This window comes from Poromitra crassiceps, assembly GCF_964638095.1.
Source record: "Poromitra crassiceps genome assembly, chromosome: 16".
In the NCBI taxonomy this organism is placed as follows: domain Eukaryota; kingdom Metazoa; phylum Chordata; class Actinopteri; order Beryciformes; family Melamphaidae; genus Poromitra; species Poromitra crassiceps.
In genome coordinates, this window is record NC_139645.1 from 428,754 (window position 1) to 453,194 (window position 24,441).

At 44.0% G+C, this 24,441-nt stretch overlaps 1 protein-coding gene across 1 annotated transcript in view; it reads right to left on the minus strand.

Moving 5' to 3' along the window:
* Positions 1-19,583, minus strand: part of cep89 (centrosomal protein 89) — a gene marked incomplete at both ends in the record, with an annotated part of 50,276 nt that extends 30,693 nt beyond the window's left edge. Inside the window, 11 exons of the mRNA XM_083652851.1 lie at positions 846-943; positions 2,487-2,570; positions 4,274-4,324; positions 4,817-4,959; positions 6,729-6,968; positions 9,819-9,923; positions 10,558-10,813; positions 11,403-11,562; positions 16,000-16,146; positions 18,615-18,721; positions 19,536-19,583. Of these exons, the coding sequence (XP_083508977.1) occupies positions 846-943; positions 2,487-2,570; positions 4,274-4,324; positions 4,817-4,959; positions 6,729-6,968; positions 9,819-9,923; positions 10,558-10,813; positions 11,403-11,562; positions 16,000-16,146; positions 18,615-18,721; positions 19,536-19,583 (1,439 nt within the window). The remainder of the gene's footprint in view (positions 1-845; positions 944-2,486; positions 2,571-4,273; positions 4,325-4,816; positions 4,960-6,728; positions 6,969-9,818; positions 9,924-10,557; positions 10,814-11,402; positions 11,563-15,999; positions 16,147-18,614; positions 18,722-19,535) is intronic.
* Positions 19,584-24,441: the final 4,858 nt, after the last annotated feature.

The window sequence follows — 24,441 nt, forward strand, 5'->3', positions numbered from 1 at the left end:
ATGGCTCTCTCAAATCAAGCAATCTGATTGGTTCACAGCCATTGTATAATTCCAGTAACCGAGTTCAATAACCCATGGCCATGGGTTATTGGTTGCCATGGCAACTCTCTTACTAAAAGGCAGCGCTGCACTCGAGCCAAACAGCTTTCTCCTGATCTGCTGTATGGAGGGTCACTAGTCGGACGCATGATGGCGCAACTCTCTTACTAAAAGTACCTCAAAAACAAAATGGCGGAGACAGCTTTTCAGATCCTTGTGAATCGATCTTCGCTTATAACTTTACTAATACTTCGCAGAAAATGATGTTTTGTACAAGAATAGACGCGGGCTAATGTCTTAACCCCTCTCTCGCGCGCCCTCACTCTTAACCCCGCATTTCTAAATAAGACGTAACGTTACTTGGTGTGGGCATATGGCTCTGGTGTCGGGCTTTGTAAAAAGTCCAGGCAAGCGCCAGGATTGGCCAATGTCGACTTCAGTCTCCAGAACGATCCAATCAAATCACGCGCACGTCTATCTTCTTGCTAGAGGTCCCGCCTTACAGTAGTGTTTCAACTGACTCTCAGAATACGATGCCAGTCGGACTTATAGTGTTATTATTATTATATTATTATACTTGGAACCCTTTTATAAAAGCAATATAGCACTCGAGCAGCGTGTGTTGTGGAATATATCCCCCTGCTCAGTTGTTATCCCACTCGGCCTGCGGCCTCGTGGGATAACAACTGAGCAGGGGGATATATTTGCCACAACACACTTGCTCTCGTGATATATTGCTTAAATATATAGCCTCGCATGGACGCACGCACGCACACACACACACACACACACACACACACACACACCAGTCCTTGTGGCTGACGGTCTTTGTGATGTCATCATGGAGTCTGTCGTTCTCTCTGATCACCTCCTCCAGACCAACACGCAACTTCTTGACGTCCTCCTACGACAAGCATTATATTACATTACATGACATGACATTATGTCATTTGGCAGACGCTTTTCTCTAAAGCGACTTACAATATCACATCAATATCACATCTCATCAAGAGCACAGAGAACAAACATGAAACACAATTAATGACAGTCAGACATCTAGAATAGAATAGCACTTGTAAAAAGTAATCAGGGGCGAAACAAACAACACGTAACATTAAGTAAGTAGGCTGAGAAGTAACAAGTACATCAGTATTTTTTTTTTATTTTTTTTACGAAACAGTGACAGTTCCAGAGGAGTCCAGGTGTAGCCCAAACAGGTGAGTTTTTAGTCTAGTGCAGTGATTCGGCCGATCTGACTGAAAGGGGGAGTTCATTCCACCATTGTGGCGCCAGGGAGGCAAAGAGTCACGATCGGGATGAGCGACCTTTGAGTCCACGTAGCGGTGGAGGGGCAAGGCGATCTGGACGGGTGGAGGAGCGAGGGGAGCGATGGTCGGAACCTGACCATAGATTGCAGATACAGAGGGGCTGACCGGTGGACTGCCCTGTAGGCCAGTACCAGTGTCTTGAATTTGATGCGTACCGTAATGTATCATGTCTGGCACTTTTCGGTTAGACCTTTCGTTTCCGAGATATTTGCCAAAAACTGCTTAGGGCTAGGGTTAGGGTTAGGGTGAGGGTTATGTGATTTTTTGCCAGTGGTCGGATTGACTCACGGATGGTATCGTTCGATTCCTTCGATTTTAATCCATATGGTAGACTTCCCATACTTTTTCAATCCATACTTTTTTCTATTTCAATTGTATGGTGGGGGGTCAGTTTTTACCCGAAATGAGACTTTTAAGTATGCAGAATGTGTATGTAACCAAGGGTTGTGTAAAAAACACGATTTCAGACGGCAGCCCGTCTTTATTGTCACACGAACACACTACAACACATGCATGTGGCCACAACACACACTCATGCTGACGTTGGCCGGTGAAATATGTCCTCTGCATTTGACCCATCCAGGCTTGTCCTTTCCTCCAGGGGGCAGACCAGGAGCAGTGGTCGCTTTTTCTTTCCAGCGCTCAGGGACCTTCATTGGACCATCATTGGACCAACTTCCGATGTTGTCGTCACTGGTCGGATGACGATCTTCTGCATGTTTTTAGTGGGGGGTTATGTACGGAGGAACCCCCTGGGGGGTACAGGGAGAACATGCAAACTCCACACAGAAAGGCCCTTTCGACGAGATAGCCCACCTGGGCAGTAGGCACTGAAGATATGGGGGGGTCACAACTCCAGCGCCCACAGCGTCCCAGGTGGGAATCGAACCCAGGACCTTCGAGCTGTGAGGCGACAGCGCTACCGACTGCGCCACCGTACCCCTAGTAAAACTAGCTAGTGTAAGGACCTGCAACATGTTTAATATAGATTAAAAAAAGATATTGTCACTGTCAGCCGCTTTTTGCACACACACACACACGCACGTACACACACACACACACACACACACACACACACACACACACACACACACACACACACACACACACACACTTTACCTCAGCAGCCTGTAGAAGAGCATCTTTGTGGTTGATGCGGTCCTCATATGCCAGCAGCAGAGGAGATAAGTATTTTATGTCCAGCTACAGAAAAGCACAAACAGATGCAGCAATCACACCATAGCCATCCATGTATGCTCTATGCAAGGCAGGACACTCAGGGCTCTATCTTTTCCGACAGGCGCTATCCCCTAATAGCGCTTGTGCACCTGTTTGCGCGTGCCTTAAGGCACGGAAGATAGCATTCCACCTTGCGCCGTCCGCCAGGTGTTCTGCCGAGTTTTGCTCCCCCGCCGAGCAGCAAAAAAAAGCATCCCCAGACGTGACCTCCCTGATTTCTATGTTAAAACAGCCCCAAAATATGTTGGGGATGCAATTCTCGGCCGGGATGCGGAAACGTTCACGGCACGTGTCGCAGATGCAAATTAGAGCCAAAATCATCTGTGCCCCAAAATGCCTGCGCAAACTGGATTTGGGCGGTCTTAACTACCAGAATTATTCACAGGCGTGGCCAGGCAAGGCTGGGCATTACGTCAATCAAAACCAATCAGATTCCCATCTTGCAATGGCTGTTTGCGTGAGGCATGCAATATGCTGTAATTCTCTCCATGAGTAATAGAGTGTACTCACTCGTACGAGGACAGAGGGAGCTTATTGACAGATCGTCTGTGGTGCCAACGACCCTTCGGGTTATGAAGGTAAATAGCTTATGCCCATTGTCCAACAAGTTTTCTCAATTCATTTCCCTCTTTGCAATGTGATAAAAGTTTCTCAGTGAGTTATAGTTGATTGCCTCACTGAATTATCTGCTCATACCCAATTTTAGCAGCATAATTTGATGTCTTGGCATGGCAAGGCTGTGCGTAATGACATATCCAAAAGGAATTCCACTTTCCACTGCGCAAATACCTCTCTGCGCTGTGAGCGCAGCCGTAATCTCCGTGCAGCGCACCCAGCACAGAGAGGTATTTGCGCGTAAGAGGTCCTTTCAAAGCTCTTGAAGCAAAGTAATTGTCCGCTGCTCACGATAGGGTAACGCCATCTATCCCACATTTTAGCGCTGAAAGCCTGCTTTGGCATGGGGCAGCCAATGCCCAGTACAATTATCACAGGCATGCGCTTGTGTCCGCCCCCAATTTGCATTGCGCACGGCGTTAAACGAGCGCAAACGCTAAATTATCGCTTTTGGGAAGATAGAGCCCTCAGTGTTTGTTCAACTACAATGGCAGGTAAATATGAAAAGTATGTATGTCATGTGATATCCAAGGAATGTCAAACAAACTACAAAGTATTCATATTAAACTACAGACCAGTCCAATTAAACTACTGTACCAACTAATATAGCTAAAAAACCTGGCAATCAAAATGTACAAAAACCTTCGAGCTATGTAATTTAGGGTCTTATGTGCCTAATTGTAAGCATCTAAAAGTTGTGGACATCAGTTTAAATCCAAATCCTAAATATTGCCATTTTTCTGTTTTGACTGTTTTCTGGGGAAGGAGTGGGCGGTGATTAGGCTCATTATGTTCAGATTTGATCATGTCATGAAAATTAATCAATCTCATAGAACTCTCAGTTATCTGTCAAAGGCCCAAGCCAACACACACACACACACACACACACACACACACACACACACACACACACACACACACACACACACACAGTATATATATATATGGATGGTTAATAACTAATGTTTCTGTGGAGTGACAAACTCAAAACACATATTTATGTTTGGTTTCCAGGGACTTTAAACTACTGTCAGCCATAATAAACCACTGACCAGCCAGGGAGGGGGAGATCCTTTCATTGGTAGACTGTTGATGCTGGAGCTCTGAGAGAGAGACAGAGACAGAGAGAGAGAGAGAGAGAAAGGGAGGGACACAGACAAAGAGAGAGAGAGACAGGGAGAGGCAGGAAAGAGAGAGAGAGTAGTTTGTAAGCCAGTGTTGATGGCAGCCAGTCATACAGCCAAAATGCAATATACCTTGTCTCTAGAATCAGACGGGACACACTGTTTATCTGCCTGCCAGGTCCTGCTGCTGAAATGGTCAGAAAGCCTGGATGAAATCTTCCTATTTATATGACTATAATATGCTATTTACACACAGTGGTACCTGTTCAAAAATCATGACTAGAATTTGCCCACTTGAGTGGTACCGATATTATGCAATTTGGGGGTTTGGCCCATGGACTAAAAAAAGGGAGACACCTTTCTGACAGAAAGTGCATGCAACTCAAGGTGGTGATGGTCAAGTGGTCTGAACTGGGCCTGGTAGCATACCTCATGTTTGGACAGTGGTCTGAACTGGGCCTGGTAGCATACCTCATGTTTGGACAGTGGTCTGAACTGGGCCTGGTAGCGGCTCAGCTCCACGTTCAGGTGGTGAACGGTCAGTTTCAGCCCGTCATTTTCATCCACTAGCTCCTGAGCTTGTTGCCTCAGGGTCTGTAGCTCTGCCTGGACACCTGCAGGACAGAGCAAAACATCAGGAAACTGTATGTATACATATTGAGACTGCATTTTAAGGGGCTAAACCAGGGATACTCAACTTGCTTTGCAAGGCCAGGGGCCAGTTAATAAACAAACAATATACATTTTTCTGTAGTGGATTGTAGGTTTTTGGGGTGTCAGCCGGAGTTTAGTCTGACAATGTTGTGCACACCGGATAGTTAGTTAGGTTAAGTATACATAAGTGCCTGGGTAGCGAGCAGACGGCAGTATTTGACAATTTAGCAGCTAAATTATAGATTATTGAAAGATATTCCATATTCCAGACTGAAATGCTACAACAGAAGTGGAGTATTGGCCAGAATGACATGAACATTTGGACACTTATTCAGCGGCTATCTTGCATGTTGCGTTCAGGTGCACTGTATTATTATTTTATTTTTTTGCAATTCCATCGCGGGCCACAGGTTTTTGCGGCCCGCGGGCCGCAAGTTGAGTATCACTGCGCTAAACCAATGCTCAATCCAGAACAATTTACAATGAAGTAAAGTAACAGTAGAATAAACTTTAATTCCTAGATGACCAAAAATTACAATGAACCAAAGATAATTACCAAGGTCAGGAATGAGTAGTACCCTTACAATATTCATGTTACCACAGAACAATAGGTATAGAGTAGCCTGGGTCCAGGCCTTCGAATCCGCCCACTCCAGAGTTGAGTTTGGCTGCTCTTGGTCTGGCAAATGCCTATTCTCTGGCTTTCCAACCCTCTGAGCCAATGAGCGCCAAGTGGGACCAACGATTGGCCAAGAGAGTAGTGCAGATTAACTGAATTTGATTGTGTATGCTTTGACATGGTAATGTACTGGAATTGTGTATTGTTTTGTATGTTGTATTTGGGCTTCAAAGTAGATCACTGTCTCCTACTGCTCACTTGCTTGTATTGCTTTGTGGCTAGCTATCTGGAGCTAGCATGAGGAACAGCATGGAATGTGCTGAGAAAGGAATCTCCCAATCAACATCATCAATGGTAAGTAGCAAATAGGGCTAGAGTTCAATCAACATCATCAATGGTAAGTAGCAAATAGGGCTAGGGTTCAAAACATCTGAACTATGTCTTTAAACATCATGTGTTTGCCTGAATTTAAGAAGCTAAATTGGCTGACAGGAGAAAATAGAGTAAGTGCAATTGAAATTTAGCTTTACTTACAAAATCTTGCAAGGTAATAGGTCAAAGTATTTTAGGAATTATTTTACGCAGGTTAAAGTCGAACTGAACCCGTTTGTTGCATGCGTCGCAGTCCGTTTCAGACTGAAAACATAACTTGTCTGAGATGACAGGTTGAGAGGCGGGTCATAGTATCATGTCGATGATTTTATTTGACAATTCTGGGGAGTGGATTGGGCTTTGGCCAATCCTGGCGTGTTCCGCCTCCAAATCGAGTGGGATTCAGCGTGTTGTGGCGCTCCCCTCGGGAAGAGCCTGCTGATGCGAGGTTAGTGGCTGAGTGGAGCTCAAATAAATCAAATCAGAAAATGTAAACTTGATCATTTTTCAAAGGTTTCTGTTTCTGCCCGTCCACAACACAACCCCAGAGTTTCAGAACTGATACGGGGTCAGCAGCATATGTGTTCTTATCTGGTTTCAGGGGTCAGAAACACCAGGGTGTGGACGCAAGGTGTAACCAGAGCCAAAGCTATGTAGTTTAGAACAGAAATGGATGAGTGTGGATGTAGCCTCTGTCTCTCCTTCTGAAACTGCCTTCCTGTGTGTCCTCCACTCCACCTGCAGAGGGTGTCCTGCTGGAGGAGGCCTGGCTGTGGAGCTCCTGCTCCAGACGCTGCAGTCTCTCCTCCAGGAGCCTGTTCTGCTGTGTCAGGACCCACACCACCTCCTTCTGCACCTCCCTGTAGGCCTCACTGGCCTCTGCGGTGGGCTGGTTTGGGTTGGTGGATTGGGTGGGGTGGGTGAGGTCTTCAGGGTGCTTGGGAGGGTGTGGGGTGGTTGGGGAGGGTGGGTTGGTGGCTGGAGTGGTTCAGGTAGGTACACAGCAAAACACAGCACACAGACACACACACACACACACACACACACACACACACACACACAAACACACAGCAAAACACAGCACACAGACACACAAAAACACATGAAGGACACAACCACAAGAGCAAATGAAGCGGGGACGGAAGAAGGTAAAAGAAAAATGAGAGACCAATGATATGTAGACTGATATTTGTAGTGATATGTAGACTGATAGTTGTAGTCTATCGTAGGGGTTTCATAGACTAGTAGTCAACATTAGTATCACAACTCAAGCCTACCAGGAGGTGTATATTTATATATGTATATATATTTATATAATGTATATGTATATATATTTATATATGTATATGTATATATAGTTATATATGTATGTATATATATTTATATATGTATATGTATATATACTGTATGTGTCTGCTTTTACCACCAAGTTTCCAGCAAAACACACGTCACTTCCGCTCGCTCGGATGGAAGCCGGCAAGCTTGCAAAATACTTTGGAAAGATGACTGAAGATCGTCTTATGCAGCAAAGCGGATATATACACTTTATGCATAATATGACACATGAATTAAGCGGATATATATCACGTTATGAATATAATATGACATTAACATTATTAAAACAGATATTGTAAGAGCCAAAGTCACCATGACATACTTTGTTTTTGTTAACACATGATAGTCTAATTGGTGATTTATTGTATATTTTTCTGTAGTTTGTTCTGATGTGTAGCTTACTGTGAGTGTATTGCAATGTTTATTGCTGAAGTACGCCGCCTAGTGGCACAAGTGGGAATCAGCTAATCAAGGTCATTAGTCAGTAGTTGGTGAAGGAAGGAGGTTGCTGCACAAGTTTGGCTCGATACAGTTTAACGTGGAATACTTTTTGACTACTTTCCATGAAATATTATTTTTCTTGGACACTCATCTGATTTCTTCTGTTGTTGTTCATCACATTTTGTCTCAACTTAATGTGTTATGCATGCGAATACTTCTGATGAGTAAGAGGGGAGAAAATGTTGGCAATCTGCTTTGGGTATTTAGCCTAAATGTTTTTGTATGTGGATGGATTATTAATTTCCCTTATGCCCAAGTCCACATGCTCTGTTAATAAAACAAATAATAATAATATAAAAAACATATAGGGAAATACATCATCTTAGTCTCTTGTGTTGATCAGAGTTGTGATTAATGGGATGGGTGAGCCGCGGAAGATTTTCACATTTCAAAGTGTGCCGGGGTATTCTTAAGTTTGGGAACCCCTGCACTATGCTATGCTCCAATATGTAGGGCTACCATACAGTATGAGCAGTTCACTGACTGCACAAATCAAGTTACTACCAAGTATTCAGCAACAGAGAATAGAAGATGAGAAAATGAAAGGCAGGTTGACAGCATGCTATGTAGGAGCCTCCACCTACTCGTTAAGTCGTTCCAACTCGCAGAGCTCTCCCTGATTGAGGCTTTCTTCTTAGAGGAATCACGTCTGGCTTTAGGAGAGCGATCACTGGTTTCCTCTGTGAGATCTGGGAGGAGAGGAACATCATCATCACCATCACTAAATGACAGAGACTTGCACTATGTAGACACTGTCACAGCAACACTATGTTGACACTGTCACAGCAGCACTATGTAGACAGTGTCACAGCAGCACTATGTAGACACTGTCCCAGCAGCACTATGTAGACACTGTCACAGCCAGGGCTACGGTGGCCTGCTGGCTTATTGCATGGTGTAAAGCCCTGTGCAAAGCATTTGAAACCTGTCTGAAACTCAGCCGCAGGAGTTGCAAAACTCTCAAATTTGTGAAACTCATTTAACGCAACAGCCAATCAAAATGCTGACAACAGCCTGACGTCCGGGTAGTCTAGCAGTAGATTCCCTGCCTACCAACACGAGGGTCGCAGGTTCGCGCCCCGTCTTACCTCCGGCTTGGTCAGGCGTCGATACAGGCACGATTGGCTGTGTCTGTGGGTGGGAAGCCGGATTAAGGGTATGTATCTTGGCACTAGCGCCTCCTCTGGTCGGTTGGGGGCATGTTCGGGGCGGAAGGACACTGGTTAGAATCGGTTAGAATAGCTTGATGTACTGCCGGTGATGTGATAGTGTTGCTGTGGCACAGTGCGGGACAAGACATACTGTCAATTGTTAGCCATCATTGTACCTGCATGGGATACCTGAACATTTGCTTATTGGGGAGGCTTATAGCCTATAAGGTCATTAGCCTCTGGGGCTTATAGCCTACTCAAGGTTTTTTATTTTTTATTTAGCCTTTATTTAAACAGGTAAAATCACATTGAGACCAAAGTCTCATTTACAAGTGCGACCTGTAAGGTCCTGTAAGGTCGATGACCTGTAAGGTTGAGTACTCCTCGAGAGCACACTGCACGAGGAATGCACATGTTTTAGCTGATTATCATTTGTTCTTATTGCTCTTATCTTGTCTGTCTGTAAACCCTTGTATATGTTCATTGTAACAGGGCGCTCTTGAAAATGAGAGCTTGCTCTCAAGAGCCTTCCCTGTATGAATAAAGGCAAAAAAAAAAAAAAAAAAAAAAAAATCAGCCTCTGAGGCTTATAGCTTATAGTAGGGAGGCGGCTTCTCTCCCTGGACAAAGCCTAAGGATCATAAACCGGATAATTTGTTGTCCAAATTAGTTATTAGTATTTTCATGTCCTGAAGTAACTAGTAACTAGCCCAGTTACTATTTCAGTAACTGTAATTGAGTTACTAAATTTGAAAAAGTAATTAATTAAATTACTAGTTACTGCAATACGTAGTTAAATTACAGTACTATGTAGTTACTCCCAACAGGAGCCTCCACCTACTCGTCACGTCTTTCCAACTCGCAGAGCTCTCCCTGATTGAGGCTTTCTTCTTAGAGGAATCACGTCTGGCTTTAGGAGAGCGATCACTGGTTTCCTCTGTGAGATCTGGGAGGAGAGGAACATCATCATCACCATCACTAAATGCACTATGTACTATGTAGACACTGTCACAGCAGCACTATGTAGACACTGTCACAGCAGCACTATGTAGACACTGTCACAGCCAGGGCTACTATGGTTTCCGAAGCAAATGCAGCCAGAACTACTTTCCTGACAAAAGCGGAAGTTCCAGCTGGGTTTGCTTTGAAAATTACAATGTCGTTATTACTTCATAACGTGGTCGCATGTACATAGGAGCATTGTGGTGCAGTTGGAGTGTGTATTTGGTGATTTAACGGGGGTAGGCTAGCCCGTTCCGCAGACTACCACTCATTGTGCTAAGCTAACTAGCAGGAGGACACACATAGAGAAAAGATGGGCGGCTATCTTCTTGTCTTACTATCGGGAATATGGCAAATAGGAACATCTCCCAAGATCTCAGTGTGTTCCTTCAAGCAGGCAAGACTTCTTAGAATGAATAAAGTTATAGGTCAGTAGTAGAAAGTAGATTAACTGTGAACTACATTCAGCAATCTGCCACATTAAGGGGCGGGTTGATTTTGCTGCTTCCTTCCACCACAGGAGAATGACATGGGGATGGGCTTAGGTCTGATCTGATGGACCAATGAGAAGATGCTACCTGGGGAAGGTATTCTTCTGCCAGACATCTGGTTCAGCTGGGGTGGATTGGCCTGCAACAGAGACAGAGAGGCAGACATCTGGTTCAGCTGGGGTGGACTGGCCTGCAACAGAGACAGAGAGGCAGACATCTGGTTCAGCTGGGGTGGACTGGCCTGCAACAGAGACAGAGAGGCAGACATCTGGTTCAGCTGGGGTGGACTGGCCTGCAACAGAGACAGAGAGGCAGACATCTGGTTCAGCTGGGGTGGACTGGCCTGCAACAGAGACAGAGAGGCAGACAGTGTGGAACTCATTTCAGACACATTTCAAGGATCCACTGTTTGTGTTATGAGCTATTTCACAGCTCATTCATTCATGGCCATTGCAGATATTGTGGACAATGAGACTGAAGAATTGTGCATGAGTAACAGTAATGGGTTCAAGTTCAAGGTGAGGACAAGCTGCAGGCAAGAAAGAAAGAAAGAAAGAAAGAAAGAAAGAAAGAACTGGCTTAGTTATGGTAGGTTCAAGCTCACCACCTGTTTTGCCCGTGAAACTGACCAACATAACAGCTTATACTACAGAATCAAATCAAAGTATATCATTTGTGCATTTAAAATGTTGAGTAATTGAAAAGATCAAGGCTAAGCTTCTTTGGAGACACATTAAACGCTGGCAGACATTTACAGTCAGGCCAGCGCTCCTCTGGGGTACATCAGCCTCAATAGACATCCAATGTGTTTATTCTGAATACAAACATGACTGCAGAGAGCCTCCCTGTAGAGCCTCCCTGTGGATCACACTGGTATTGCAACAACCTTTTAGAAACACCCAAAAAACTAAGATCTTTTTCCAGAATCCCACCTTAGGTTTTAATGGCAGGGCATAGACGGGCTCTGTGACTGGACAATTGTCCAGAGTTTGGTAGACATCCTCCTCATCTTCTTGATCTTCCAGCTCATCCTTAGGGTGGCCAGCAGAGGGCAGATGAGGCCGGCTAGACAGCTCCTCTGACCATCTGTCTCTGGACATGGTAAGGATTAGGGTTGTCAAAAGTATTGATACTTCCATGTAGTAATATTATAAAATGTGAAATGGACACAATACTCATTTGCAACAGTATCGATACCAGCAGTGCTTTCTCTTCATTAACCCATTGATACCTGATGCAGCATTTGCGTGTGTATCCCTTTAAGACAGTGAACCGCGTCAATGCCGTTCGCGGTCTTAAAGGGATACACACACAAATGCTGCATCAGGTATCAATGGGTTAAGAGAAAGCACTGCTGGTATCCATATATATTATATACATTTATATAAATTTACACCAGACATCGACCATAATTGTGATAACACCAGCCACTTTATCACACATGTTCTGGGTCTGCCCAAAATTAACCGTTTTTTGGCAACCTAAATTTGGCTAGAAGACGTATACTCCTTAAATGGAAAGAAAAGCTTCCTCCAACTTTCAATCTCTGGGTTAGAGATCTTATGTATCATCTGACCCTATATTTTTTTTATGCTACAAGGGGTTGTGCTCTCGACTTTTACACCATTTGGCAACCAGTTCTGGACCAGGTAGAGAAAATGGACGCTCTATATATCTCTATATATCTCAAATATATAGACTTGCCCCTCCCCCCATATTTATATATATTTTTTTCCCCATTTTTCTTTCCTTTCTTTATTTCATTTATGTTCTTTGTGTGTCTATTTGTTTATGATGCTTACCATTGATATACTGTGGTGTGTGACGGTGTCATTGTCTAGGGGGTACTTGCAGAATGGGATTGTTTAAATATACCAAATGCATTTCAATTTGTATTTTGTATAATCTGTCAAAAAACAAATAAAAATACTTTGAACAATTTCCCCCTGCTGCCCCCGTCGCTGCCGATCTGGGGAGAGCCGTAGACTAGCACCATGCTTCCTCCGACACATGCACAGTTGCCAGCCGCTTCTTTTCACCTGACAACGGGGGGGCTTCACCGGCAGGACATAGCACGTGCTAGTGCATCGACCAGAGCCGTATACCACGAATGTTGTATAAGAAGATCCAGGATCTGTCCCTTGATCTGGTTTGTCTAAACCAGATCAGCTCGATTGTAGTTAACTTGTACCACGAACGTCGATTGCCACTCGTTAACTGGAACCAGGTTTTTCTAATCTAGCTGACAGCTCGTGCACATGAAAATGCCCGTGCACTGGAGCTCGTGCCCGCAAAAGAGGTGTGGTTTTTAACAACTGCCAATCACAATGCAATATGGACTGCTCCAACTTCTACAGCGCCAGACACGCCTATTTCCTCATTCATTGAAACCGCAAATAAAAATCCGCGTTGCATATTATTAGTCTGTTCCCGAATGACTGTCTAAAGTGACCACTTTTATCCACACCAGTAATTTCTTTGAAGAGCGGTTTCTGCCTCCACATAGGCTATCTACAGCAGCTCAATTCACCCTCTCAATAAACTCAATAAAACCGGCATGTCTTTTGTGGAAGCAATGTGTAATCTATCTCAGTCCAAAATCCGTATGTATATAGACCATTTAGGCTCAATGAATAATAATAATCTCATGATGTGTTTAGTCGCACTGATTTAATAATTCCTATAGGCTAATCGATAAAAAAAAAGAATGGTAATAAAATAAACTTCTCAACTGTATCGACACGGTACGTGCGGGCATAGATTTCATTTATAAAAAATAGCCTATTTTGTGGTCACATATATAGGCTATTGTCAGCAGAGTCGCATATCTCCATATTTCATATAATGATGCTGGAAATATGAAGTTCAATCACATCATACAGGCCAAAAGCAACACAGTTGCAGCTGCAAAATGCAGGAGTAGCCTAGATATGAATCATCTTAATATGGGATCGCCTGTGTGCAGGCGATCCCATATTAAATTGCTTAGATGTAGTAGGCTATTCTAGCATGTATGACCATTTAAATTCCAACCCAACGTCAGTCTCAGCTCCGTTGCGCACACGGCACCGTGCGCTTTGGAGACGTTTATGTAACCTTTTTATGCCGGTTTAGTGATATTTCTCCACTCACTATTCAGCTGCAATCGATCGGCGGGGTCAAACAACGTATCTAGGCTACTTGAGAGCACAAAAATGAATATATAAAAACATATTCCAAAGTGGTAAGTAGGGCTTAATTTAGCCTGCAACAAGCGCAAGGCTTTAGTCCTTGATTAATTCAACAGGAGCCTTTTTTTTCTTTTTCATTTGAATGCAATATATTTTTCATATGGGGACCATGGTGACTCGCTGTTTCCAGAGAGCTGATTGGTAAGCAGGTGGGTCTTTCATGGGTTTTGATCTTATCCTCTGAACTTAACCTGCTACAAAGCAGGTTAGCCGCATAAGTTGCTATGGTGATCTATCTCGATAAGAAGTTAACTAGCATCGTGGTACGGCAAAACTAGGGTTAAACCTGAAGTTACCTCGCTAAGCCAGTAATCTTGCTTTGTGGTACAGACCCCAGGACACATACCCCCAATCCGGCTTCCCACCCGCAGACACAGCCAAATGTGCCTGTATGTACGCCCGACCAAGCTGGAGGTAAAATGGGGGTGCGAACCTGTGACCCTCTTGTTGGTAGGCAGGGAATCTACCGCTACACTACCCGGCCGCCCAGCGATATTGGTTGTTGGCAATGTTCATGTCATTGAACTAGACTATTTGCATGAGCCAAGGCTAAAGACTCCAGATAATATTAACTCAATCCCAACAAGAGCTTCAAAGGAAAAGCCCCCAGCCACCGCCAGGGTTTTTGATTATTTTCACTAATCTTCCAAGCCCCACAGAAGATTTTCTTCTATGACACTGAATATCCCAAAAGAAAGAGAGCCTCTACTTTCACAGGATTTTTAAAAATTCTACCTTCATCCGTTCTTTACTGTAGTTATCGATACTTGGATGTAGGTGGTATTAACCGAAAACGTCTGTCTTGATCCAAAAAGCTGCGAAAAAAAAAGCATTTTTGTAAATGATAAGTCATGTTCACGGGTCCTGAACCGAGTCAAATGTCTGTGATGGCAGATACTGGCCGGTGTTACACTGAACTATGATTTTGTTTGCTTTTCTGGGTCAAACACACCCGTGGTCACAGCTTTCACTCTCTCACCGCCGCGGTGTGAGAGTGAGTCACCCGCTCTCAGGAGAGGGAGAGGCGAAGCGGCTTGCGCTTTCGTCTTGTCCCTTTGGGCGACTGGTTGTCCGTGTCTGGAGGTCAGGAGCAAATCTACCGGCTGAAATGGACACAGTGTGAGAGTTTACGAACTGGATTACTAAACCACCTGAGGACAAGTGCCTTGTGCACGTTTGTCGGTGCTGTCACTTCTGTGTCAGTGCTGTCACAGTGCTGTCACTTCTGTGTCAGTGCTGTCACTTCTGTGTCAGTGCTGTCACAGTGCTGTCACTTCTGTGTCAGTGCTGTCACTTCTGTGTCAGTGCTGTCACTTCTGTGTCAGTGCTGTCACAGTGCTGTCACTTCTGTGTCAGTGCTGTCACTTCTGTGTCAGTGCTGTCACTTCTGTGTCAGTGCTGTCACTTCTGTGTCAGTGCTGTCACTTCTGTGTCAGTGCTGTCACAGTGCTGTCACTTCTGTGTCAGTGCTGTCACAGTGCTGTCACTTCTGTGTCAGTGCTGTCACAGTGCTGTCACTTCTGTGCTTCTGTGTCAGTGCTGTCACTTCTGTGTCAGTGCTGTCACAGTGCTGTCACTTCTGTGTCAGTGCTGTCACAGTGCTGTCACTTCTGTCACTTCTGTGTCAGTGCCTTCACAGTGCTGTCACTTCTGTGTAACTCTGTATGTGCTGTAGTGTTTCATAAGGTGAGTAAGAGTGCCATCTATCACATGACGGTGAAAACAGGGATTGGCGTGATATCACATCAATGCCAGGGAAGCAATTGTCTCATAAATGACATAAAACACGTCACTGGCAGGGAAAGAGTTGGGGACGTCCCGGTGGCTCACCTGGTAGAACGTGTACCATTAAGGCGTTGTCCTTCACGCAGCTGACCCAGGTTCCAATCCGACCTGCAGTCCCTTGCTGCATGTCCTCCCTGCTCTCTCCCTGCCCCCCAGTCGCTGCCCAGCACATACTATCCTATCAATAAAGGCAAAATGGCCACAAAAAAACAACCAAAAAAAAAAACTTTCTATTTTATTGGAACGACGTCAAGGTGAGGAGACCGAGCACAGACAAGCACGCCACAACTCCAGCCAATGTCATGATTTGAGTTGATGGCAACAACTTGAACGAAGGGCACAAGACCGGAGAGGATGGAGGGTTTTTCGTTGATGGCCTATGTTCCTCAGGGAATACTAAGGCCTATGTTCCTCAGGGAATACTAAGGCCTATGTTCCTCAGGGAATACTACGGTCTAAGTAAGTCAATAGTATTGATAAATGAGAGCCCATGTGTGTTTTGCAGGTGGCTTACCGGTTGTAAAGCGCTGTGCTGATGTTTGCCTCAGATATGAGGGACTGCGATCGGTCGCTCTCAGAGAAAGACCTGACCCGAACAGGAGGGATGGCCCACGTTTGCCCCGTCAGCGAAGAAGACAAGATGGCCGCTGCCAAGGCTGACCTGTAGATGGAAACACGCAAGTCAAATGAGGAGAGCTGGACAATATCTGCATATTATATCATATCATATCGATATCTTGATGTGAAACTAGATAACATCTTAGATTCTGGATATGGTAATACAGCATACGTGTTGCCTTTTCCTGCTTTTAAAGGCTGCATTACAGTAAAGTGATGTACTTTTCGGAACTTATCAGACTGTTCTATTTTTTTGCCTTTACCCACTTAGTCATTATATCCACATGACTGATTATTATTTATCAAAAATCTCACTGTGCCAATATTTTGTGAAAGCACCAATAGTCATGAAAGGAAACCCTGCATTTGCATTTTATTTTGAACAGTCTTGTTTTAATCAAAGTGCTTCATCTCACAGTTGACTTACAACTGAACATTTAGCCAACTTTGGAGAAAGTACAATATTGTGTATCGCCATTCAGCCTAAACATATAGATATGATTTTTGGTCCATATCACCCAGCCTGACCTATAACATAGGCACAACAGGTAAATATTATTTATGACATAATTACAATAATAATAATTTTGCTAGTGGAGGTGTAAGCAGCTTAACCCTGCCAGTGTTGGTAAACCGAAGTAAACTGGAAAAACAAAATCCCAGTATGCGACTATGTGAGTAAATGTATGAGGATGATTACAGGTAGGGATGCACCGATATGAAAATTGTGGCCGATGCCGATAACCGATATTAACATTGCTGTTATGGCCGATAACCGATATTTACCGATGTCGATATGATCTGTATAAAACCACATTTTTATGATCATCACATTTTGTACATACTGAAAAACACATGTTAACACTGAATTTGAAAAAGTTATGCATTTCTTTATTTGCAAAGCCTTTGGAAAAGCCCATAAATCATAGATTTACTGCATTATTTCATATCAATGTGAAGAATTTGGCTGATAATGATAACCGATATTAACATTGCAACATCTGACCGATACCGATATGACCGATATGTTAAAAAATGACTAACATCGGCCGATACCGATATGATTGCCGATATATCGTGCATCCCTAATTACAGGTGAATAAATCAACAGAAGTGAGCAGAACGAACCAGCGCCTGAAAAAATACGAGTGATGGTGAACGGCGAAAGACAATCATTTTTCGCATCACTGATGACATCACTCACTGATGACATCACAATTGCTCAAGTAACCATCAATGATCACATCTGGAGTGCTCGAGTGACATCACTCAGCGCACAATTGCCCTACTTCGCATCACTGATGACGTCAGCATAGGTGATGTGACCCTCACTGATGATGTCATCGAATGCTCGAGTGACATTACTGATGTCATAGAGATTGTGACATCATCAGAGACATCATTACTGACCAAAATCATCACAAATCTCACAATGTGACCAAAAACATGGGACGAAAATCGCAGACAGAACCCACTTACTCAATTTTATTTAAATAAACTAGGCATCTCGCGCGCTCCATTCCTAGGCTCGCCTGTCCTGCAGCTCGTCAAGCTGCAGCTCGGCTGCTGTGATGACATGTCATCAGTGGGACTGATGTCATCAGTGGTTTATGACATCACTGATGATGTCACAGTGGTTTATGACATCACTGATGATGTCACAGTGGGATTTATCATAGATATATATAAAGGCTAGATGGCTTAAGGCGGGGTCACCAGCGTCGTTGAACGGCCGCCATCTTGCTACAGTGCCTTTCTGGTACGTTCTATGGTAGCTGGTGACCTGCACAGACAAAAATACTCATAACTCGCTGAAATCTTGACGGATTTACAAACGGTTTGGTTTATTACAAGCATATTCCGTTCCCGAGATAGACCAAAAAAAAAAAAAAAACACTAAAAACACTATTTTTTTGATGGGCTCCAAATTACACCAAAATTAAACCGAAGCATCTATGCCATGAGAGGGATTCAGGCACAAAGTTTCATGCAGTTTCATCAATTTCCCTAGGAGTTATGATCATATGATGTTGCCATACTAACCCAACAACAGATGCTCATAACTCCTAGTAGCTCCCTGTAGCAAGATGGCCGCCATGCGACGACGTCGCTCTCCATTGGCCGGCAGCGCGGGTAAGCTATCTAGCCTTTATATATATCTATGGGATTTATGACATCACACTGGGACAATCACACTGGGACAATCACAGTGGGACAGAGAAACAAAGAAACAAACAGACAGATCCCCAGCTCCCATTTAGTCTCGCACAAATATACGTCACACCAACATGGCCTTGCGGGAGAGAAAGTTATGATATCACTGATGCGACTGGTTGTGTGTAGTCTTTCTGATTTATAACTTATAGTTATAATGTAACAGTTTTACCACAAAGTGCGACTTTCTTGTTAATGTTCAAATGATGTTGTTTAAATCATCTGTCTTCCATTATCACTACCCATTTTTCTTATTCAGGAAACAGTCTGAGCAGTGTGACGGACAGCGTTAGGTACCTGGTTCTCTCAGGTGAGGGTTCTGGGCTGCGGGGGGGTGGGGTTCGAGGAACAGCTGGCTTGGGGGCAATGGAGGCAGCAGGGATCAAACCATGAGCTATATGCCTCTACACACACACACACACACACACACACACACACACACACACACACAGGAATGTTAGGGAGAAGGGTCACCTCACATAAACATGTAACACAGACACACACTGCTGAGCCATTGACAGCGGTTTAGTTGGTACATGAAGATATTCTACCAGAGGTTCTCAAACTTTTTCACGTCAAAGGACACTAAACTAACACAAATTAGACTGCGGACCCTGATAAGATTTTGTCCCAGGGCCCCCATCTGATAAGAAATGTGCCTTTATATGTTTTATTACAAAAGGTGTATGAAACCCATGACTAAAGTAGCCATCCATTGTGTTACTTCTGGATGGAATTAGAGTGAAAATAAAGTATCCCCCTTTTTGCTGGGGATGCCCTGGAACTCCCCAGACCCCACTTTGAGAACCACTGGTCTAAACAACCCTAATGGAGAGCAGCCTCTACGAATCAGCAACCCCTTCAAATAAAGTTACATAATCACCTAGCTTAAACATACTTATTTTTTCATACTGTTTCATACTAACGTCTCTATGGTTCTGCGACTGCAGGTCTGTTTACATTTTAAAAACTGCGACAGTTCACACAACTTTAACACGACATGAATATATTATACATCAAACTCTTGAGCTAATTCTGCTCTCACTCAGCATGTCAAAATATAAGCGATGTCATATAGTTTTTGAGATATTAACGTTTGTTTGGCACAACTGATAGCCTACTATTAACTGCCGTGGGGTTCCGCATTTCTGGGTGACAAGTGACATCACGCTGATTCGTCCTATATGTAGCCTACATTATTATAAAACTAAAACTTACAAAGTCTTTGTCTTTCTCCCTCCCAAAGCTGAACTTTGTCTTGAACATGGTGGAAAATCACTTTGTCCAGCCACCTTTCTTCCAGTTGAGCTAACAGCTAAAAACTGTCGTCACAACGCCTCTGAACTCTGCCATGTGTTGACTGATCAGCTGTTACATCATCAAACAATAGAAACAACAGAACGTCTTCCAGTCTGACGCCATAGAAACAACAGAACGTCTTCCAGTCGCTCCCTGCCTGTTTGCAGACTGCTCGTATCTAGACGCTTCTCTGCTGGAAGACACCTCACTACAAAAGCAGTGCTGATTGGCTGAAAGGGAATAGCTCAGCCAATCAAAGAACGGCTTAAATTATCGTAGCAACGCTATGGCCAGAGAGTACCAGAGAGAGAGTGGCGTCAGCGGAGGACCAAAATGCTCGACTCATTAGCCAATGAACAGCCAGTTAAGGGTCTCGCGCTACTTTTGCTGCAACTCGACAGTGCTGCTTAATCCAGGACCTTACTTCCTGGAACTCTTGAGAGTATAAAACTGGTCCATTGGAGTGAATGGAGATGTTGCGACTCTTGACAGTTTTAACTTGACAACAATAACAACCGTCACAACCCACCTGAATATCCGGTTTACTTCCTGCTGAGCGCAGGCTCATATTAAATGTTAACGTTAGGCCGTGTCTCCGACAGACATATTAACAAGGTAGCCTATTTCGGTCTTTATGTCTTGTAGTAGTTAGTAGTAGTTGTTGTTGTTGATAGTTGCCATAACCACCCCTGTCGGAAAGACGTGCACACGCTGGGTAGGAAGCGTTGTTGTCCCGGAGGCGATTTTTTTTTTTCGGATGATGGCGAAGGCATAACCCGCCCCTCTCTGCCTCTGATTGGCCTAGCGTCACACTTCCATCCAAACACATTCGCTTGGCTATCCTGCATTACATCTCTTTCTACAGTCTGTGATCAGACCGTCAGACTCAGTGGGTCAGACAGACAGCAGTTACGCTTGCTAGCCTGCATGAAAGACGCCAGTGTGTTTATGTTTTTAATATAGTCATATCTATGGTTTATAACGCTGCCACTAATCAGAGGCAGAGAGGGCCAGGGGTGGGTTATGCCTTCGTCATCATCCGAAAAAATATCGCTTCCGGTAAGCTAGCTAGCTAGCTAATGTTAGCTGCTGGTTGGTTGGCTAACTAGCGAATGTTAGCCGTTAGCTAACATTAACTAGACAAACACAGACATGCAGAGCTCCAAAAACAGAGCAATTCGTGATTTTGTTACTGTAGTTTCTGCAGAGTAACGTCCATGTACCTTTATGAATTGCACGGGGTTGGTATTTGCAAAGGGATCTGACGGATAATGCAGTAACAGTCAGCAGCAGCAGAGCCAGTCGGGGGGAGGAAGTCCATATATGGTCCATCCGGTCATGGAGCGCAGGACATTACGTCATCACAGGATAACGCGATTGGCTGGCTCAGATCTGTTCAAATCTGAGCCAGCCAATCACGTTGTCCTGCGCCGTTAGGGACCGTGTATAAAAGGCGACCGGGATGGGTGGGGGGAACCAGAGGAGAGGGGGAGAGGAGAGGAGAGGAGAAGGGGAGAGGGAGCGGGGGAGAGAAGAGGAGAAGAGGAGAGGAGGGGAGAGGAGAAGAGGAGAGGAGGGGAGAGGGGGAGAGAAGAGAGGGGGAGAGGAGAGGAGAAGGGGAGAGAGGGGGAGAGGAGGGTGGGGGGAACCAGAGGAGAGGGGGAGAGAAGAGGAGAGGAGGGGAGAGGAGAAGAGGAGGGGAGAGGAGAGGAGATGAGGAGGGGAGGAGAGGAGAGGAGGGGAGAGGAGAGAGCGCCGCCAGTGGCACGACACCCAGGCCAGCCACCCCAACCTCCAGGCTGCCACCACCCAGGCTAAGTGCCCCTCTGCTGCAAACTCATGTTTCCCTCGTCACCAGTCATGCTGGACATCAGTACAAGTGTGAGATCCCTCGATCCCTCTCATTCCCGCAAATATGTAACGTAGCCTATGTAAATAATACAGTGTTGTGTAGTGGACAGGTCCGCCCATAAGGGGGGGGGGGGTATTAAAGGGGTAAGCTTCGAGGGGCGTCGCCACTATTACACCAACATTTAAGGATGCCAACCGCCATAAAACACAGAAGAAGCTGAGAAAAAGGAAGTGCTGTGGGGTTGCAGCTGGTGAAAACCGTCTCTGGTTGAGGCTCCCTACAGACAGCTACGGTCTATGGTCTGACCACAAGAGGGAGGTGAAGCTCCATCTACTGTCAAACACCCACCTCTCTCTCTCTACAATGACCTGCAGGACCACAAATCTACGAACAAACTCAAGCAAATCAGTTTTATCCCGTTTTATTGAGATTCCATTTTACATAATAGTGACACAAAATGAAACGGTTATGAAAACACTGACAGCAGAGTTGTTGTGCAGCAGGAAGTCCGGAAAGAAGAAAATGGTTCACACTTAATGCAGTTAATGAATTACAGCACATCCTTGTTACAGTATACACTTATAGTTACCATGGTTACAGTAGTACACTGTAACTATGGTAACTATAAGGATATACTGAGTATACCCTTACAGTTACCGACCGTGACCTTCAATTCATTGATTCCTTCATGATAAAGCATAAATGGCACTTAAAACACTATAATAAGTAAACACTTTGACTTTCTACAGACAAGGCAGTATAAAATCTTCTCCATGATAGCGTTTTTAGAGATATTAGACAAAGGCTTTAGAATTTTTCTTACATCTGTATGGAAGAATCCACCTAAAATTGAACACATTTTAAAACATTTCTACAAAGACAAAAGGTACCAGTTTATTTATATATATATATATATATATATATATATATATATATATATATATATATATAATTTTTTAAGACCACTTCACCATTCACAAACTAGTTCTGAAGCCTACAACTTGCAGCCTATATATTTTTTGTATTTCTTTTTGGGTGTATCTTTTTAATCACATAAATAATTTGATTATCAAATGTGCATAAGAATCTACTTTGTAGATAAAGAGATAGACCAACACTGCAAAGTGTCAGTAAAATGTAGGATTTGACCTTTGACACAGGTAGAGACAAATAGAGAGCCAAAGTTACCAAAGGATTTCATCCGCTATTTATTTTTCCATGTTGCAAAATCTTGACCGTAGTAGATTGAAGATATATTCCGTTTTGTAACTGCTTGTACACAGATATATTACTTCTTATTAAATATTGCGTAAAAACTCCAAGTAGCTCCCCTTTTTTCACTTTGCAAAATCCATATAAAAATAGTTTTACTAGGTCAAATCAAGCAATTCAGGTAGATTTAGAATCAGGAAAGCCCATAGAATATTTCACTTGGACCAAAACCTAACAAAAGATACAAATATATATATATATATATAAAATATATACGGTATATAAATAAATAAAAAAGATCCGAGTGCAATGTTCTATGGTCTATGGAAAAAAGAATGGTGGATGTTTAACCCGGAAGTGGGTGTGGCTTTGGCTCTCTACAGCAGAAAAGTGACTTTGACGTAATGACGATGCAATGATGATGTAACTCACGGTGCAGACTTACTGGCAGGTCAGTCTAGCCACAGTCTTCCCTTCAGGAGACCAAATCTCCTTCATCCACAGCTAAATTTAGATTCACATTAACAGAGACGCACGGTCAGCAAGCGCGTCCTCTGGTCGGTCGGGGCGCCTGTTCGGGGGGAGGGGAACTGGGGGGGAATATTGTGATCCTCCCATGCCCTACGTCCTACTAGTGAAACTGGGGGGATTCTGGGAAAAAGAAAATAATAATAATAGTAAGCGGTAGATCCTGGCATATCAGAGGCACGTGGACGCATTGTGATTGGTGGCGTAATGTACCTCACAGGCACACCGAGCAAACCAAAAATACCAGTTTCCCATTTACACTATGTCCCTAGCATGGCGCTCACCGAGATTATTCAAAGGCTGCCCCACAAATACATAAATGACAATATAAAATAAAGATATATACTGTGTGTGTGTATATTATATATATATACATATATTTTTTAGCAGCTTACAGTGCATTGCATTCATCAAACTCTCCCCACACAACTCCACAGTAGAAGTATAATTTTCCTTCACCTGCCCTTTTAACAAACTGGATCAACATGGTGCGATACATACATATCTATTTCAAAAATGTGTGTATTCCAAGCCCTAAAACTGACCAACACCCATTGTTCACGATTGTGTACAGCAGGAAATAAGCATACACTGAGAATACACAGGGAAGATGAGTCACTTGTAATTGCACTGTAGCAAAGGCAGGGGCACTGCTGTGCAGTGTGTGAGGGACCACTTCAACTAGCCTGCTTCAAAGCATCCTGATAACGTGAGCTCACATCCTGTTTGGCTCTATGTATCAGAGCTCACATCCTGTTTGGCTCTATGTATCAGAGCTCACATCCTGTTTGGCTCTATGTATCAGAGCTCACATCCTGTTTGGCTCTATGTATCAGAGCTCACATCCTGTTTGGCTCTATGTATCAGTCTGGACTCATAGCCGTCCAAATAGATTTCAGTGGGCGGGAGTACCTGCCTTGACAGACAACTCCTGCAACCAATCAGCATCGCCAAATCCAATCCAAATCGGAAGAATGGCCAAAACATATTTTCTGCTGAGAAACTCCGCTGGTGCTTACTCCTGTTCTTGTTTAAGTGTTACCTCCGCGAAGTTAGGTTAGGGTTCCGATCCGACTCAGAAAATGTACATATCATAGCAGAGGTCTGTGCTCTCCGAGAGCACTTCTAGTTGATCCTGTTGTTTTTGAGTCTATTTCTACAATAAATGCTGTTTACTGTAACGTTAATGTTACCGCTCGTTGCTTCGGGAGACGCCATTACTGTTTTGCCTGA